The following is a 20,748-nucleotide window of genomic DNA, read 5'->3' as shown; positions in this document are numbered from 1 at the left end:
ACAACGTTTGAAGATACTGCCTGTAGATCTTCTCTAGTGATTCTCCTGGTAGCATTGGTAATGTTCTCCTTTAGTTATTCTAGATTGTGAGGATTATTTGCATACACTTTTTGTTTTAAAGTCTCCCAAAGATAAAAATCACATGATGGCAAGTCCAGGGAACATGGTGGCCATAACCCTTTGCTTATTGTTCTCTCTTCTCTAAACATGTCATGAACTCGTGTCAGTGATCTGTTAGACGTGTGGCATGTACCGCCATCTTGTTGGAAAAAGAATTGCGTTTTGTCTTGTGGTGTCAGTTGGTCTGTAAAAGAAAGATTAGAGATATTGGACTACTTTTAAGTGGGCCTCTCTGTATTTATGCATATTTTACGACCAGGCAATGCTGGGCAGCCTGCTAGTTTATAATAAATGGGGAATGATTTCAAACAGGAATTTTAGCTGACTAATTTAGAAATTTCTAGATAAATGTTATCGATTATGTAAAATTATCCGATGATCTTTAATGCTATGTGTATTCATGATGTAACTGCAAAAAGAAAGTTTTCTGATACATAGATTTTAGTCAGTTGAGAGTTCAAGTTTGAGAGAGACAGTTGAGGGACAGACGAGTTGGTGACCGGTCATGATAGCTTTTTTTTGATAGAATGTAGAATTTACAACAAGCATGCAACTTTCCAAGTGATGAAACTGTTGTAAGGGACGTATCCCAAGTGATACATTTCTTTCTCTCTCTTCTACGCGCTGCAGCGTGCCAACGTGTTTCAAAATGTCTGCCGCAAAGCAACGTACCGCTACAACGCAAAGCAATGTGTCAAACAAAAGTTTCTCCCCAACTTCTCCAAGCAACCTGTTTTTTGGAGCCCGGCACACCTCATTTGCATGCGTGTAGCGTGACTTTGCGAGATCGTCCGAGACCGTGCATGTTAAAATCTCACGGACGCCATCTTGGATCTCTTTTCATCCTAATCCGCAGGAAAGACAGACACGAGGGTGTTGGAAAGGTAGGCGATTCCTATTTTCCGCACAGAAACATTATGGAAATAAAGTTGCTGAAAATACACCCAAGATGTTTGGTCAATTCATTGGGATGAATCTTTGTTAGCAGCTTCCAAGATCCGTCAAAACAAGACTCAAAAATGGAAAGGTATGTTTCTTGATTAGTCATAGGTTAAACTGCCAGAAAACTGATATCTGTCCATTTTGGTAAAGTCTGATGTAAATCTGTATCTGTTAATATATCGACACGTACTAACACGAGTACACTAGGCAATCATAGCAACACTGTCATAAATGTTATACATGGATTAATTCGACGAACATTAAGAAAACTAGGGACGATCATGAAATAGAGAACACTAGATGAATACAAGCATTAAATACTGTTAAGTGTTGAGACGTTATGGTGAACAAAGATGGCGGCAGTAAATCAAATCGGTGAAGAATCAATGCAGTCACAATTTCGAGTGTTAATTCATAGTAACAAAGATGGTGGCGAAGAATCAATGCAGTCATGATTCAGTTGTTTCAAGACGAAGGTTGACAGCGAACTGGATTGAATCCAAAATTCAATATTTTTTCTAATAAAGTTGGAGGCTTCTCTGATTGGTTGATTGTCCTAACCGTAACTTATAGGTAAGATTGTCGAAATCATTGGGGTCATACCCTCATTAATGATTAGTAAATATACACCTGTTGAATGTTAGATGACACAAGTAAATGGTCATACATTGTTATATACAGTGGCGTATCTAGGGTATGGCAGGCATGGCCCGTGCCATGGGCGCCACTCTGACATGGGCGCAAAAATTGCTTGACAAAAATTAAAATTAGTAGTTAGGTATATCTTAGGTATAAATTATTAAGAAGGGGCGCACATTCAAACTTTGCCATGGGCGCCATTTTACATAGTTACGCCACTGGTTATATATATATATATATATATATATATATATATATATACTCCCTTATATAGCATATTCATTTATATACACTCCCCACTATGGACTTCTCATTTTTATTATTAAAAAAAGAAAATAAAACAAAATTACTGGAGATTGCAAAATAATATGAATCTATTTTTCTTTTGAATCCAAAATTCAATATTTTTTTTCAAATAAAGTTGGAGGCTTCTGATTGGTTGATTGTTCTAACCGTAACTTATAGGTAAGATTGTCAAAATCATTGGGGTCATACCATCATTAATAATTAGTAAATATACACCTAAACACATTGAATGTTAGATGACACAAGGAAATGGTCATACATTGTTATATATATACTCCATTATATAGCATATTCATTTATATACACTCCCCACTAGGGACTTCTCATTTTTATTATTAAAAAAAGAAAATAAAACAAAATTACTGGAGATTGCAAAATAATATGAATCTATTTTTCTTTTGTGTGTCTAATTTAGATATATGACAGGAGGGGAATCTCCTTTATTATTTTTCATGGCAAATGTAATGGTTGTCAAAATGTGTGTTAAAGCCTCACAGATGCCATCTATGATGATAGTAATAAAATTCCATTCACATTCAATAATCAGGTTATGGTATTTTGTGTGAAAGAGGGAAAGAGTGAGTTCTGTAAGAGATTTCAGTTCAAATGACTAAAAATTATTTTCAATATTCTTATTCTTTTATCCTTGCAGGTATTGATGTCACTGAAACTGACCCCCAGGGACAGACGGCCCTCGACCTAATAAATTCTTATCGTTCACAGAAATACAATCAAGTCAGCTCGTTGATAATTGGTAAGTTATTTTTGATTTTTCCAAATTCATTTTATTTTATTGGCAAACGAGGGATTGGAACTAGAACTTCACTCCCATTCATCTGTTCATACTTTTCTTAATAACCACATCTTGTATTTTTTTTTTAATTTTGCACAAACATTAGTCATGGTGAAAGTAAATTTTTATAAGAACAGATTTTCTGGAATAACTCTGCCCCCCCCCCCCATCCTCTAGGTACCATTATAGGGTAAAATTACCCCCAAATCGTTCATTTGTTCACACTTTTCTCAATAAGCACACCTTGGATTTTTTGAAATTTTGCACAAACATTAGTCATGGTGAAAGTTAATTTTTCACTCATGGAGGAGCACCTTGCATGCTCAGCTTGTTTTAATTGATTCTAGAAGACTTTCCAGAATAACCAACAAAGCAAAAAGAAAACATTTGAAAAAAAATAAATACACAACAAATAAATATTACTAAAAGCAAACTAAGTTACTTTTCGATCTATCTGTTTTTTATGTTCTAACTTATTTTAAAGTGTTTTTCTAGTTAAAAATAAAGCCATTAAGTGAGAACAAAAACAAAACAAAAATCGTGGTCTCAGTAGAATGATTGTGAACCTCAATAATCGCTGAAAAATCGAAAATTAAACAAAATACTCGTAGAACATTACATTTTTGCACAAATGGTGACATTTATTGGATGCGTTTCTATCAGTATTTTGTTTAATTTTCGATTTTTGAGTGATTACTGAGGCTCAACTATGCCTTTTCCTGTATCTGTGCCTAAAATTAAATGTAAATTCCTTGAACAAAGTCTCTTGTGGAGAACAGGCTGTGGAACACAATGCCGTAGGTCTGCATCCCAACTGACTACAACATGGTCGTTTTCGAGTCCCACATAAACAAGTACTTGTTCCTATTTACCTGCCTCCCCATCAGGGCAAAAGTAGACAGTTAGATTTTAATGTGGAGAAAATCCAGCTCGCTCTAGAGGGGCACTCTGGGTTGAAAAAAACAAATAAAAATTGACCCAATCTAGAAGAATTTTTCCTTCACTGACCGAGGACAGAATCAGGTAAGTGTAGCATCAGAACAGATACTACACGTTGTTCCCAGTCAAAAGGCCAAGGAGTTGTTAAGTTCTTTCGCACTGCAAGATCTCCGACATCAATGTCGGAAAGTGAAATTCAGAAGTCAGCGCTCCTGAGGAGGGGCACTCTGACCTGCAAAAAGTGCCGGCGCAGCTCTGTCGACATTTCCTGGTGAGAGCGCCTTAGGCGATTAGCAATAAACTAACCCCTTCTCAAAGAGAGAAGGCAAAGCCTGGGAGGATTGACCTCCTGACCTGACCACTTAGAACTGCACAGAACTTAACTCCCACCGAAAAAAACAAAAGGGTTCGGATCATTACAGAAATGGTCTAATCTCTGTTGATTTTTGGGGCCCAGGATAAAAATCCTGGGCCAAGGATAACCTTCCTCATAAATATCCAATTTCTACCCAATTGTCACCATTACTGATTATCACAATTTTCTCTCATTGACACTTATCCCAACTTATGACAACATCCCAATGAATGGATTGACGATGATACTTACAGGCTTTAAAGGCGGGCGAATAAAAGATATATCTGCCTTACTTAAAAAATGCTAGTTTTATTTTTGGTGTCTTTAAACTCCCACCCACTATTTTTTCTGAGTAGGAGACTTTGTTTTATAAAATCAAATGATAAAATTATTGTCCAAGACGTATTGTCTATATCAATAAAAACATCGTTTCCGAAAAGATCGTACAATTTATTGATTTTGTTTGTTCTTCCTTGTGAAACCGATTTTTAATTTTAATTATAAATTATCAATCATTTTACTCAATATTAAAACTGTTGTTCTAATCCCCTTAAAATACACACACACACACACACACATATATATATATATTCTTCAAAATAATGAAATGCAATAAATCTACTGGTATGCAAATCTAGTGATTATCGTTCTTACAAAATATTATTGGATGTAACATTTTATATAAGACCATCCCAACTAAATAAAATTGCTCAATATACCAGATAGAGCAAATAAATCATAATTTAGGAATTTAAATTTTATGATTAGAAAATGGTTAATCTTCAAATATAGAATTTTTATTATATGTAAAACAAAGAATACAGTTTAATAAATATATTTCCTTAATCCATGAGTTTTCGATGTTTATGCCTCTCCTCAGAGGAAAAATATTAGCAAATGTTATAAATGGTTTGCATCTTATTTGCTAAAGGTAATAAACATAGAAAAATTGAAAGTTTTTAAATCATTTTAGCTACATAGAATAAGGGAAATTAGATATTGATGAAGAATAAAAAAGGATATTGAACTTCAGATCCAAAATGTATGCTAAATCTTGAAATGAAAGTTCTTGGCAGCAAGGAGGTAAAAAGATCCAACGTGTATTGTAATTCTTCCAAGGCACCAGGTAAAAGTCCGATGTAGACATATTTCTTTAGTTTCTCCTTTGGTTGGATGAGATATCTGGCAAATATTTGATTATATCAATCCGCTAAAGATTTTTTTAATATATTTTTTTTATATTTGAAATTTAACCCTAAAATTTAAATTCCTAATATATATATATATATATATATATATATATATATATATATATATTAGTGTTGGGGCGATTAATCGGAGCTTTTTGGAGTGTCGGAATCGGAAAAATTTACACCTATTTTTCGATGTCAAAACCGATTCCTTAAATTATCTTTTTTTATTTGATTTTGGTTTAAGAAATATCCTCCACTGCTTTTAGTAATAATAAAATAAAAAATATTTATTGATATAAACTTCCGGTAAAACTAAAATCTCTAGATCACCTCCTCACAAGTGTGTTTTTACGTTTGAAAAAATATAGGCACATTTAAGATGTGTTTTTACAGTAATCGGGACAAAATAGCACTTTTATAATTAAGTATTTAGAAATTTATAAAGAATCGGAACCAGGAATTTAGAACGGAATCGGTAATTGTATCAGAAACAAGAAAAATATTGGAATCGTCCCATCACTAATATATGTGTATGCACAATAGATATTTATTTATTTAATGAATTTTAAAAATTGTTTTATCAATAATAAGACTTACTTGAAAAGTTAAATTTCTACATAATGATGTACTGTGTGTGATAGTGTTCCATAATATATTCTGAGGAAAATCTTCTTTCTCAAATGGCGGGTGTTTCAAATCTAAAGATGGCAAGTATGAACAGGGATGCAGAAAATATATCCGCAGTAAATGGAAATATAATTATATATTCAAAGTTGCTAGCAAATTACTATGTGTAATTTATTTAAGTTTCTCTTTTATTCTGTTGTTTTTTTTTTTTTTTAATATTTTCGTTTATTTATTTTTTTATTTTATTTATTTATTTATTATTTTATTTTATTTTAATATTTTCGTTTATTTATTTTTTATTTTATTTATTTATTTTATTTTATTTTAATATTTTCGTTTATTTCGCCAGTTACGTATTATGTGCTTTTTGTTTTTTTTAATTTATTTTTTCATTTTATTTTATTTATTTTTAAAAATATTTTCGTTTATTACGTTTATTTTTTATTTATTTTTAATATTTTCGTTTATTTATTTTTTTATTTTATTTATTTATTATTTTATTTTATTTTAATATTTTCGTTTATTTCGCTAGTATTACCTATTATGTGTTTTTTGTTTTTTTAATATATTTTTTTAATTTTATTTTATTTATTTTATTTATTTTTTTTAAATATTTTCGTTTATTACGTTTATTTTTTATTTATTTTTAAAATTTTCGTTTATTTATTTTTTATTTTATTTATTTATTTTTTATTTATTTTTTTATTATTTTCGTTTATTTCACCAATATTACCTATTATGTGTTTTTTAATTTATTTTTTCATTTTATTTATTTTTTTTAATGTTTTCGTTTATTATGTTTATTTTTAATTTATTTTTAATATTTTCATTGATTTATTTTTTATTTATTTTATTTAATTATTTCTGTTTATTTCACCAGTATTACCTATTATTTTTTTTAATTTATTTTTTTCATTTTATTTTTTAAATATTTTTATTAGATTTATTTTTTATTTATTTTTAATATTTTCGTTTATTTATTTTTTTATTTTATTTATTTTTTATTTATTTTTTTTAATATTTTCGTTTATTTCGCCAGTATTTTTCGCCAGTGTGTTTTTTTTTTTAAATTACTTTTTTTTTTTTTACGGCAAGTAGAAATGAACATTTTGCATTTCAACTTGCCGACACATTTCTGTACACATTATTCATCCATCCAAACAAAGATTTTACTTGGTGTATGACTATTATTTCCTGTTCATTTCAATGTTATGTGAACACTAGTTTGAGTGTAAACATAACACTTCTGTTTCGTATACAGTAATTGTTAATCTGCTGTTGAGTTATAATCGTTGATTCTAAACATGACATCTTGGCCGAGATCAAAGTGTAGTATCTGTTCTTCAGATGCGGCGCTTCCATTTCTTGTTCTCTTTCAGTGGAGGAGAAATCCTTCACGACTGAGACAATTTTTATTTTTGTACCTTTTCTCCACACTAAAAAACGACCCTGGTGTCTAACTCTGTCCCGTGGGGAGGCATAGTAAATAGGTACTATAATAAAGTCGTACTCCTGTCTGTTTTTTTTTTCTTTTTTGTTCATAATTTGATTAATATGTACAAAAGGTACACCATTTCATAAATTTATTTTCGTGTTGAAAACCGATGTTTGCACACTTTCATTCCAGAATGATTTCTATATTAGTCCTCGCGCGAAAGAACAGGACACAAAATGTTTTTAATAATAATAATAATAGAATAACAATAACAAAGACTTTCGCTGGCGAGGACTACTATTGACCGTAACCAGTTATACAATCCTTTTGAAATTTTCATCTCTATTTTTCTCGTTATGTACTGAATATTTGTTAATGAAATCTATATGAAATATATTCCTTATTAAATTTTATTTTCTATTCTGAAAGAAGTTTAAAAAAATTTAATCTAAAAAAGTTTTAAAGTTTTTGTTAAAAAAATTCAGATTTTCTCATTATTCAGACATGTATGACAAAGAGGGAGTTGCAAAAAATGAGTTGTGGTGTGAGGAGAAATACAAACTGAAACAGAGAGAATATTCAGACTTGTAATAATACAAAGAGGGGTTTGCAAAAATGAGTTGTGGTGTGAGGAAAAATACAAACTGAAATAGAGAGAAGGAGAGTTTTAAAATATAATCTTAAAAAGATAAGATACAAGTTAGAAAAGCATTTCACCCAAGGCATGAAAATTGTTAAACAAAATGTTTTTACTATAGGCTTTAGGCTTTAAAAATAAAGGTACACGATTCAATTTGAAATTTATTATCTTCAAAGTGCACATTTATAAAATTTACAAAGTAAGGTATAAAAATTTAATTTAAATTGAATCAAAAAATTACCTTGGATTTATTTTATGTAATGTACATTTTGTTGCACTTTAAAAACATTATCTTTCATCTAGCAATTAATGATATAGATATAACATTTTCAATTATTTTTTTTGAAGTGCAATAGAATGTACATTAAATAAAATAAATCTAAGCTAATTTTTTGATTCAATTTAAATTAAATGTTTATACCTTACTTTGTAAAATTTATAAAAGTGCACTTTGAAGATAATAAATTTCAAATTGAATCTTGTACCTTTATTTTTAAAGTTATAGTAAAAACATTTTGTTTAACAATTTTCATGCCTTGCGTGAAATGCTTTTCTAACTTGTATACTATTCATTCAAAGGAAATCTACATGTAAAAAGTAATTTTGGTGTTTGGGTATTATTTCCTGTTCATTTCAGTGTTATGTGAACACTAGTTTAAGAGTTTATCTGTTAAATATTTTCACACAGACAGACACACATACATACGTCTACTGTTTTATTTATATATAAAAAAAAAAACAGACTTTAATAGTTAGGAAGTGCCTCAAATAAAATAACCATTTCTTTCAACTCTAAGGAATGCACATCTTTTATTGGTTGATTCTTGTTCTTTTCTAATTTCCAGAGTTCCTTGATCATGGTAACCGATATGCCGAAGCCACTGAACCAGAACCGTACTACAATTCACCGTCATGTCGCTATTCCAGTGCCAAGGAACCCGGGTCCGTTACACATACGACCCCCAGTGGGTTAGATAGTGGGGGTGGGCCCTCACAGGACTCGAAAATTAGTGATATATATTCCCAACCCGTGAGACGTCGCCGTAAGCCACCCCCTCCAGTTCCTGAGAATGCAAGGTGAGCCTTAACTTTCTTGCTCTACAAAATATCTCACCGCCCACGCAAAACTCTTCATCTGTATTTAGTGGTTGATTTTTTTTTTATTTGCTTTTTTTTTTATTACATGAAGTGTCCACCTCTGTCAGGTGAGAGTCGATCTATGGAAATCATGCAAAAATTGTATCCTTTAATTTTTTTTTACAACTTTACAAAACTGAATATTAGATGAACTAGCATGATCCGTGGAAATTTCACTGAATGAAAAATATATTTAATCGACAAATATGTTTTGATGAAGCTGATATTTTTCTGGATGGCACACAAAAAAAATTAGTGCTTTAGACAAAAAAAAAAACTAATATAACACACAGCAAAAATTTATTAACATTTCTATGAAAATAGTGTCCATTGTATTTTAAATACAAAACTGACCCAAATGAGATAAATTAATAAGTACTAATAAATATTCAAGAAAGTAATATTGTGCTACATAGTTCAATACAAATAATCACATTGTAAGAGACAATCTTTAATTTACTCCTTCAGTCCAGCACTTCCTGGCAGACAATGTTCTTCTTTCTTTTGACCTGTTTCTTTCAAATGTCCCCTTTTTTACCTAACATTTTGCTAACTTCTTTCTTCAGTGAAAAATTACTGCACGTAAAAATTAATATGATCCTTTCTCACACCTTTAAACAATGATCATATTATTATTATTATTATAATGATATTCGAAAACGAGGCTACATTAAATGGAGGCCACTCTCATATTCTTGTCTATGGTTGTCAACTTGGCCTTTTTAAAGCCAAATTTGGCGAGTTTGGCCTTTTTTAAAGCAGTTTGGCCTTCAAAAATTGTATTTGGCCTTTTTCAACCAAGAAAGGAACCAGCAGAATATTATATAGATTGAAAATCCATTAAAAGAATGATGTGTCTGCCGAAAATAAATAATTCAGTTTTATTGAACATTTCCATTTCTGTAATGACTACGAAATATTTTGCTTACATTTCAATCGGTTTTAAGCAAAAATAATCCGCTGTATTATTTTCGCTGATTTTTCTTTTCTTTTTTTTTCATTTTGGTTTATTTCTTAATTTGCTTTCTAACTTTTAGCAGTAACAAATAATAAAATCAAATAGTGTTAATTAAAACAAAGGAATCTTCTTCTGTTATATCAAGGGCAGTACTTTGTATGCCTAGCTAAAACTTAAAAAATGATGACCAGTGATTAGTGTCCTAAAGCGTCCCAGGTCTTAAGCGTCCCAGGTCTTAAGCATACCAGGTTGTGTTTAAGGTCTTAAGCATCCCAGGTCGTGTCTTAGGTCTTAAGTGTTCCAGGTCTTAAGCATCCCAAATTTTAAGCGTCCCATGTTTTAAGCATCCCAAGTCTTAAGCATCCCGGGTCTTAAGCATCCCAAGTCTTAAGCATCCCAGGTCTTAAGCATCCCAAGTCTTAAGCGTCCCAGGTCTTAAGCGTCCCAAGTCTTAAGCATCCCAGGTCTTAAGCATCCCAAGTCTTAAGCATCCCAAGTCTTAAGCATCCCAAGTCTTAAGCGTCTCAGGTCTTAAGCGTCCCAGGTCTTAAGCGTCCCAGGTCTTAAGCATCCCAAGCCTTAAGCGTCCCAGGTCTTAAGCTTCCCAAGCCTTAAGCATCCCAGGTCTTAAGCATCCCAAGCCTTAAGCGTCCCAGGTCTTAAGCATCCTAAGCCTTAAGCGTCCCAGGTCTTAAGCATCCCAAGCCTTAAGCGTCCCAGGTCTTAAGCTTCCCAAGCCTTAAGCGTCCCAGGTCTTAAGCATCCCAAGCCTTAAGCGTCCCAGGTCTTAAGCTTCCCAAGCCTTAAGCGTCCCAGGTCTTAAGCATCCCAAGCCTTAAGCGTCCCAGGTCTTAAGCATCCCAAGCCTTAAGCGTCCCAGGTCTTAAGCATCCCAAGCCTTAAGCGTCCCAGGTCTTAAGCATCCCAAGCCTTAAGCGTCCCAGGTCTTAAGCATCCCAAGCCTTAAGCGTCCCAGGTCTTAAGCATCCCAAGCCTTAAGCGTCCCAGGTCTTAAGCATCCCAAGCCTTAAGCGTCCCAGGTCTTAAGCATCCCAAGCCTTAAGCGTCCCAGGTCTTAAGCATCCCAAGCCTTAAGCGTCCCAGGTCTTAAGCATCCCAAGCCTTAAGCGTCCCAGGTCTTAAGCATCCCAAGCCTTAAGCGTCCCAGGTCTTAAGCATCCCAAGCCTTAAGCGTCCCAGGTCTTAAGCATCCCAAGCCTTAAGCGTCCCAGGTCTTAAGCATCCCAAGCCTTAAGCGTCCCAGGTCTTAAGCATCCCAAGCCTTAAGCGTCCCAGGTCTTAAGCATCCCAAGCCTTAAGCGTCCCAGGTCTTAAGCATCCCAAGCCTTAAGCGTCCCAGGTCTTAAGCATCCCAAGCCTTAAGCGTCCCAGGTCTTAAGCATCCCAAGCCTTAAGCGTCCCAGGTCTTAAGCATCCCAAGCCTTAAGCGTCCCAGGTCTTAAGCATCCCAAGCCTTAAGCGTCCCAGGTCTTAAGCATCCCAAGCCTTAAGCGTCCCAGGTCTTAAGCATCCCAAGCCTTAAGCGTCCCAGGTCTTAAGCATCCCAAGCCTTAAGCGTCCCAGGTCTTAAGCATCCCAAGCCTTAAGCGTCCCAGGTCTTAAGCATCCCAAGCCTTAAGCGTCCCAGGTCTTAAGTATCCCAAGCCTTAAGCGTCCCAGGTCTTAAGCATCCCAAGCCTTAAGCGTCCCAGGTCTTAAGCATCCCAAGCCTTAAGCGTCCCAGGTCTTAAGCATCCCAAGCCTTAAGCGTCCCAGGTCTTAAGCATCCCAAGCCTTAAGCGTCCCAGGTCTTAAGCATCCCAAGCCTTAAGCGTCCCAGGTCTTAAGCATCCCAAGCCTTAAGCGTCCCAGGTCTTAAGCATCCCAAGCCTTAAGCGTCCCAGGTCTTAAGCATCCCAAGCCTTAAGCGTCCCAGGTCTTAAGCATCCCAAGCCTTAAGCGTCCCAGGTCTTAAGCATCCCAAGCCTTAAGCGTCCCAGGTCTTAAGCATCCCAAGCCTTAAGCGTCCCAGGTCTTAAGCATCCCAAGCCTTAAGCGTCCCAGGTCTTAAGCATCCCAAGCCTTAAGCGTCCCAGGTCTTAAGCATCCCAAGCCTTAAGCGTCCCAGGTCTTAAGCATCCCAAGCCTTAAGCGTCCCAGGTCTTAAGCATCCCAAGCCTTAAGCGTCCCAGGTCTTAAGCATCCCAAGCCTTAAGCGTCCCAGGTCTTAAGCATCCCAAGCCTTAAGCGTCCCAGGTCTTAAGCATCCCAAGCCTTAAGCGTCCCAGGTCTTAAGCTTCCCAAGCCTTAAGCGTCCCAGGTCTTAAGCATCCCAAGCCTTAAGCGTCCCAGGTCTTAAGCATCCCAAGCCTTAAGCGTCCCAGGTCTTAAGCATCCCAAGCCTTAAGCGTCCCAGGTCTTAAGCATCCCAAGCCTTAAGCGTCCCAGGTCTTAAGCATCCCAAGCCTTAAGCGTCCCAGGTCTTAAGCATCCCAAGCCTTAAGCGTCCCAGGTCTTAAGCATCCCAAGCCTTAAGCGTCCCAGGTCTTAAGCATCCCAAGCCTTAAGCGTCCCAGGTCTTAAGCATCCCAAGCCTTAAGCGTCCCAGGTCTTAAGCATCCCAAGCCTTAAGCGTCCCAGGTCTTAAGCATCCCAAGCCTTAAGCGTCCCAGGTCTTAAGCATCCCAAGCCTTAAGCGTCCCAGGTCTTAAGCATCCCAAGCCTTAAGCGTCCCAGGTCTTAAGCATCCCAAGCCTTAAGCGTCCCAGGTCTTAAGCATCCCAAGCCTTAAGCGTCCCAGGTCTTAAGCATCCCAAGCCTTAAGCGTCCCAGGTCTTAAGCATCCCAAGCCTTAAGCGTCCCAGGTCTTAAGCATCCCAAGCCTTAAGCGTCCCAGGTCTTAAGCATCCCAAGCCTTAAGCGTCCCAGGTCTTAAGCATCCCAAGCCTTAAGCGTCCCAGGTCTTAAGCATCCCAAGCCTTAAGCGTCCCAGGTCTTAAGCATCCCAAGCCTTAAGCGTCCCAGGTCTTAAGCATCCCAAGCCTTAAGCGTCCCAGGTCTTAAGCATCCCAAGCCTTAAGCGTCCCAGGTCTTAAGCATCCCAAGCCTTAAGCGTCCCAGGTCTTAAGCATCCCAAGCCTTAAGCGTCCCAGGTCTTAAGCATCCCAAGCCTTAAGCGTCCCAGGTCTTAAGCATCCCAAGCCTTAAGCGTCCCAGGTCTTAAGCATCCCAAGCCTTAAGCGTCCCAGGTCTTAAGCATCCCAAGCCTTAAGCGTCCCAGGTCTTAAGCATCCCAAGCCTTAAGCGTCCCAGGTCTTAAGCATCCCAAGCCTTAAGCGTCCCAGGTCTTAAGCATCCCAAGCCTTAAGCGTCCCAGGTCTTAAGCATCCCAAGCCTTAAGCGTCCCAGGTCTTAAGCATCCCAAGCCTTAAGCGTCCCAGGTCTTAAGCATCCCAAGCCTTAAGCGTCCCAGGTCTTAAGCATCCCAAGCCTTAAGCGTCCCAGGTCTTAAGCATCCCAAGCCTTAAGCGTCCCAGGTCTTAAGCATCCCAAGCCTTAAGCGTCCCAGGTCTTAAGCATCCCAAGCCTTAAGCGTCCCAGGTCTTAAGCATCCCAAGCCTTAAGCGTCCCAGGTCTTAAGCATCCCAAGCCTTAAGCGTCCCAGGTCTTAAGCATCCCAAGCCTTAAGCGTCCCAGGTCTTAAGCATCCCAAGCCTTAAGCGTCCCAGGTCTTAAGCTTCCCAAGCCTTAAGCGTCCCAGGTCTTAAGCTTCCCAAGCCTTAAGCGTCCCAGGTCTTAAGCTTCCCAAGCCTTAAGCGTCCCAGGTCTTAAGCATCCCAAGCCTTAAGCGTCCCAGGTCTTAAGCATCCCAAGCCTTAAGCGTCCCAGGTCTTAAGCATCCCAAGCCTTAAGCGTCCCAGGTCTTAAGCATCCCAAGCCTTAAGCGTCCCAGGTCTTAAGCATCCCAAGCCTTAAGCGTCCCAGGTCTTAAGCATCCCAAGCCTTAAGCGTCCCAGGTCTTAAGCATCCCAAGCCTTAAGCGTCCCAGGTCTTAAGCATCCCAAGCCTTAAGCGTCCCAGGTCTTAAGCATCCCAAGCCTTAAGCGTCCCAGGTCTTAAGCATCCCAAGCCTTAAGCGTCCCAGGTCTTAAGCATCCCAAGCCTTAAGCGTCCCAGGTCTTAAGCATCCCAAGCCTTAAGCGTCCCAGGTCTTAAGCATCCCAAGCCTTAAGCGTCCCAGGTCTTAAGCATCCCAAGCCTTAAGCCTCCCAGGTCTTAAGCATCCCAAGCCTTAAGCGTCCCAGGTCTTAAGCATCCCAAGCCTTAAGCGTCCCAGGTCTTAAGCATCCCAAGCCTTAAGCGTCCCAGGTCTTAAGCATCCCAAGCCTTAAGCGTCCCAGGTCTTAAGCATCCCAAGCCTTAAGCGTCCCAGGTCTTAAGCATCCCAAGCCTTAAGCGTCCCAGGTCTTAAGCATCCCAAGCCTTAAGCGTCCCAGGTCTTAAGCATCCCAAGCCTTAAGCGTCCCAGGTCTTAAGCATCCCAAGCCTTAAGCGTCCCAGGTCTTAAGCATCCCAAGCCTTAAGCGTCCCAGGTCTTAAGCATCCCAAGCCTTAAGCGTCCCAGGTCTTAAGCATCCCAAGCCTTAAGCGTCCCAGGTCTTAAGCATCCCAAGCCTTAAGCGTCCCAGGTCTTAAGCATCCCAAGCCTTAAGCGTCCCAGGTCTTAAGCATCCCAAGCCTTAAGCGTCCCAGGTCTTAAGCATCCCAAGCCTTAAGCGTCCCAGGTCTTAAGCATCCCAAGCCTTAAGCGTCCCAGGTCTTAAGCATCCCAAGCCTTAAGCGTCCCAGGTCTTAAGCATCCCAAGCCTTAAGCGTCCCAGGTCTTAAGCTTCCCAAGCCTTAAGCGTCCCAGGTCTTAAGCATCCCAAGCCTTAAGCGTCCCAGGTCTTAAGCATCCCAAGCCTTAAGCGTCCCAGGTCTTAAGCATCCCAAGCCTTAAGCGTCCCAGGTCTTAAGCATCCCAAGCCTTAAGCGTCCCAGGTCTTAAGCATCCCAAGCCTTAAGCGTCCCAGGTCTTAAGCATCCCAAGCCTTAAGCCTCCCAGGTCTTAAGTATCCCAGTAACATAAAGAAAGAATATCAAAAAGGATTCGCAAATAATTGTGTGTGCACTTATTGTCTCTATAGATACATGACAGTCCTTATCCATGAAATTCTTTATTTTGTTAATCAACTTTGGTGTTCTTACTTCCTTATCCATCCCACACCTCTCATCATCCCTCACAGACCCCTTGCCTTCCTTGAATCTTTTATACCACTCAAAAACTGATGTTTGATTCATGCAAGATGGTCCAAAAGCAGTCTAAAGCATTCCATACGTTTCTGTTACATTTTTTTCCAAGTTTAAAACAGAATTTTATTGCATATCATTTCTGTTTTGGCTGTTCATTTGAACCTGAAATCATACAAATTAGTCAGTCATCTCATAAGATGTATAGCAATAACATACTGAATTTCCAATGTCTACGACAATTTTAAATGCTTGTACAAAAATTCTGGAAACTTATTGAAGGCACCGTGTAGATTTAAAAAAAAAAAAATTCATTTTTTAGGGGATCAACTGGATCAATTTTTTTGAAGGAGGGGAGAGTCAGTTGTTCAGCCATTTTCAATGTAATCGATACTATACACAAGGAACTTTGTGTGTATGAGTTCGTTCCCTATGGACTTGAAAATGGCTGGGCCTATTTTTATGAAATTTCACACGGAGGTACTTCATTTGCCTGGCAGTGTTCTTAGATAGGTTTGGTATCAGAATGTCTTTGATAAGTATCAATAATCGAAATAATCCAATGAAAGAAGGAACACTTGCACTGCAGAAAACCTATTGTTGATTTTATAGAATTATTTTTATATATAATTGTTTGAATTAAAGTTTAAGATGCAAAAGTCAAGTATTATGTTTCAAGTGTGCTCTGAACAGAAACATTCATTTTGCATGTGCCCCTGTCATATCAAAGAACCTACTGTTGATTTTACATGTCGGGCCTTTTGGCTTGTAGGTACATTAAACTTCTCAAATACACTTGTGATGTTAGGCTGTGTTAGGTGTTAACGTTAGTCAAAATCGCTTGTTCCTTCTTTCATGGGATCATTTAGATTATTGATACTTATCAAAGACATTCCGATACAAAACCTATCTAAGAATACTGCCAGGAATATGAAGTACATTGATGTGAAATTTCATAAAAATCGGCTCAGCCATTTTCAAGTCCATAGGGAACAAAATCACACAAACAGACAAAGTTCTTTTATATAATAGTAGAGGTAGAGATGACATGATCAAAGTCAATCTCCAGTGGTGCTATATCAAAACGAAAGACCTGGAGGGTTATTCCATAGACAAACTAAAATGGTGAGGCTCAGTTCATAGAGGTGCTGCCAATTTTGAAGAGGCTTGATGCCAGAAACTCACTGCTGCCAGAGAGAGACACTGCAGAACAGCCTCTGCAGTGATCACAACTGCTTTTTGGTGTCCCTACTGTTTGAGATTTTGTGCCTCTAGGCTGGGGCTGCAGAGCCATCTCCATATTCATAGATGAAATGCAAAACGAAAACGTCATCATCGGATCCGATGGACAACCAACCATTGATAGAGATTTGGCTTAATACAAGATGTGAACTTTGAAAGAAAAACCCAAGCCATATATTCTTTTTATGGTAACATTTTGTGCATACCAAATATATATGGCATAATCATGTTGAGACACTGGTTCCCGTCAGATCACCGAAGTTAAGCAACGTCATTACTAAAATGGGTGACCAATTTGGGAAGTCCAGGTGCTGTATGTAGAAGGACGTCGACACCTCCCTGCAAAAAGTTGCAAAAACCTAACGTTGTCATCTCCTCTAACAGGGATATACATGCGACTGGGGACCGCTTGTGAATTTCATACTCCCATGAAACTTCCTCCTTCGGAGGAAGCCGGTTAAACCCTGAATAGCGTTGGTGCTGACTGCACACATGCCCAACAATGATCATCCATATAATATTTTCCTTTTTTGGCTTGCAATGATATTAACTGCTGACATTTATTGCAAATAGAATGGTTGGCGATTATTCCATGCCATACCAATGGTCTAATGGTATCAAAAGTTTGTACAAAGATATAAAAAAAGTAAAAATTCTAAGGCTGGAATAACTTCTTTAGAAATATAAGTTTGGTCATACGTTGAGAATATCACCAACATGACCTCCCACAAGCGACTATATTGAATAGATATCAGCTCTACTGCATAATCAAGTTACCTGAATTGATTTTTTTTTCGATAAATGTTTTGAAATAAAGCTGGAGTGTTGGAGGGCGACAAATTTATCGTTCAACCCTGTAAAGCATGATTAGTTGACGTGTGGGAATCAAGCAGAAGTTAAATTAAAAATCTGCAAAACTCGAACTAGGCAAAAATAATAGGATGCATTAATTTTGCTGTTGACACACCGGTTCTTGTTAGATCACCAAAGTTAAGCAACGTTGAGCCTGGTCAATAGTAAAAATAAAATACTGGGTGATCGTTTCGGACTTCCAGATGCTGGATGTGCTCTTCACTTGTTTCCTGTCGTCCTTCTTTCCATCCAGATTCAAGCAGTGCCGATTCAGGAGAAGGTATGATTGGGAGAATCGTGCAACACTTGCCTCACAATTACACGCACAGAGGGTATCTATTGTCTCTTGAGACAATACGGAGGCATCACATTGGTTGAAATACACGACAAAACATTTGGCAACCATTACTGAGTGAAAATGTTCAAGATAATCTATAACACTTCATTTCTCATGGTCAAATAATAGTGTAGAGCTATTGTAAAATGTTAAAACTAAGTGTATTTTATTGTTTATATATATTTCTGTAGAAATATATTTTCTTATAATATATATCAATCCTTATTTAAGAAGCTCAATGTAATTACAGAGCAAGATAGAGAATAAATGACAAAAGGTTATATTCCAAAATTCATGATGTTGACCATCTTATAATTTATTCCTTTAATTCAGTTGACTTATACAATTTTTGACAGTATCTGTTTTGTAGCGCAAAATCAATCACTTAATTATTATATCAATCAGTGAATCTATTATGCCCTTAACTCATCAGAAGAAATAGCAACAATCAATCCATCAAAAGGAATTGAAGTGTGATTTGGCATGATTAAAATCCGAAAATTGGAAGAGAAGCTGCAAATACCTTTATATTTTCCATTACGCCATATTGAATTTTTATCAAAACAGAATGTATAAGTCAACTGAATTAAAGGAATAACTTATAAGAAGGTCAACATCATGAATTTTGGAATATAACATTTGTCATTTATTTTATATATATATATATATATATATATATATATATATATATATATATATAACATTTTATTGCTCGTATATAACTAGGATGGTTATCCGGTGTTATCCAGGAGTATTGCTAACAAAATAGAAGAGATTAAAAAGTGTAACATCCATGTTTTAAAAACTTTTCACTCTATATATCACAACCCTCTATCTTCACATTTTTTTGTCTTTTTTCATAATTTTTTCTTTTTATTTTTCATTCTTTTTCTTTTACTTTCTTTCTATCTTTTTTCTTTTTTTCCTATTTTCTATTTTATTTTTATCTTTTATTTTTTCCTTTCTTTCTTTTTTCCTTTTTACCCTTTCTCTTTTTTCCCTTTCTCCTTTTCCCTTTTTCCCCTTCCCTTTTTTTCCTTTTGCTTTTTTATTTTTTTTCATTTTTCTTACTCCTACCCTCTTCAAACATATTCACCCATTGAAGAGATTTTTATTATAACACAGGATCTCCTATGATGTTGCTTCATTTGAGGTGTACCCCTTCGTATGTTCAAATCTTGAAAGATCATACTCTATCAATTAAGATAATTAAAATTGTTAATTGTTTCTAAAAAAAAAAATAGTGTTCTTTTTCTTTGTCCTTTAGTTATTTTTTTTATTGTGCTGACCTGCTTGTATTTGTTTTGTGTTTCAAAATGAAGTATTGTTGCATGAATTATCCCAACTGGTATCTTTATCTTCATTGTTTGGATCACTATATTATACCTTATATTTCCCAGTCTCTCCTATTTTCGCCCCAGTCCTTATTGTAATACACTAAGATCAACCCTTGAGGCTGGCAAGATGTCATATCAAGGGAGATTACTTAGCTCAAGTTTTTTTAGTGATTTTTTTTTTTTTAATAATTGATTTTTTTTAATAAGAAAATGAAGACATTGATATGTTTTGAAAAAAAAAATAAATGAAGAAAACATTTTATTATTATTATTTCATTGTTGAGGTGTAGAGAAAGAATCCTTTTTGTTCCTTAGTCACCAGGCTTGATCATTGCCGAGCAGCATACTCATTCATAGCAAAGTTAATGCTGCGCTTCCTAGTTTGGTTGCCTGCTTTGCTATGCCAGATGAAAGGTGTAGTTTTTCTCTCAGAATGAGACTGTTCCCTGTCTCCATAAGGTGGGTCTTCGGGAATTTTTTTTTTCTTTTATTAAGCCATTAGTGTGTGTGTGGGGGGGGGGGAAGTGGGCGTTGACCGGTTGTAAAATACAGTTAAATATATTTTAATAGTCAATTAAAAAGAAAAAAGAAAAACGGGACTTGAGTGCTATCTTATTGTGTTAGTCAAAAAACAAAAATATATATATATATATATATATATCTTGTAGTGGATGTGCATATGAAAGTTGAGAACTTTAAAAGATAGGAGAGAGCAAAAAGAAAAAAAAATGCTGTGTAGTGGACGCAAACTTGCAAAAGTTAAGTTCATAAGCGAACACTATTAATTGGACCAAGATGTCACAGATATTATCACGTTGTAAATTTAGTTTTTTTTAAAATGAAACAACAAATTGGCTATTCATAGCGATATTATGTGTCCAAGAGATTGCTCTTTCTAACAGTACCTGGGCCAGTTCAATGTGGATGACAAGAGTTTTTAGTGGATATACAAACATACTAACACATAAACACACAAACGACTGAGACTTATATAATAGATGGTTATAAAACTGTTAACAGTCGACAGAGGCTACTAAGCTAATTAGGGAATGTATAAAACTTAGGAATATCACGATAGTTAGCCAATACAGAACTCTGCAAATTAGACAGTGATACATGTTCATTCATACAAGTCTGAGGCAGCACGTTCAGAACTGCAGAACACAATGTGAAAGGAGATCACCAGTACATCTTTGAGCAAACACCAGTGTGATTATACAAAGGGTCTAATATGAATGTATATCATCGTAGATTTGGTTTGTTCAGCAGCAGGACAAGACAGTATTTAAGCATTGTGGCAGGGCAAGAATCATAAAATAATCTATTTGTAGGCAACAGAAGCAACTGTTATATTCCGGCGAGTAGACAGCAGATCTAATCGAACCAGATCATTTACTTCAGAGCGAACATATATATATATATATATATATATATATATATATATATATATATATATATGTATAAATGGGGGAGTTAAAGGAAGAGAATAAAATCAATTCTTTAAGAGAAGGAGACTTATCGGGATAATACAAAGCTCAACAAATTGTTTGGAGTTTATATATAGGAATCGGTAAAGAGAGAAAATAAAAGTATAAAATCTATATAGT

At 36.4% G+C, this 20,748-nt stretch overlaps 1 protein-coding gene across 11 annotated transcripts in view; it reads left to right on the top strand.

Moving 5' to 3' along the window:
- The window catches only part of LOC145265500 (ankyrin repeat and sterile alpha motif domain-containing protein 1B-like), a 903,976-nt gene that overhangs the window by 255,227 nt on the left and 628,001 nt on the right, over positions 1-20,748 (top strand). For all 11 annotated transcript variants that reach the window (XM_080121395.1, XM_080121397.1, XM_080121394.1 and 8 more), the window contains exons 7-8: positions 2,660-2,761; positions 8,835-9,066. In XM_080121395.1, the coding sequence (XP_079977521.1) occupies positions 2,660-2,761; positions 8,835-9,066 (334 nt within the window). The remainder of the gene's footprint in view (positions 1-2,659; positions 2,762-8,834; positions 9,067-20,748) is intronic.

This window comes from Euprymna scolopes, chromosome 40, assembly GCF_053919585.1.
Source record: "Euprymna scolopes isolate OS-2025 chromosome 40, ASM5391958v1, whole genome shotgun sequence".
NCBI classification, from domain to species: Eukaryota; Metazoa; Mollusca; class Cephalopoda; order Sepiida; family Sepiolidae; genus Euprymna; species Euprymna scolopes.
The sequence above is the reverse complement of the archived record's forward strand: the minus strand, read 5'-3'. Positions and strand labels throughout refer to the sequence as shown.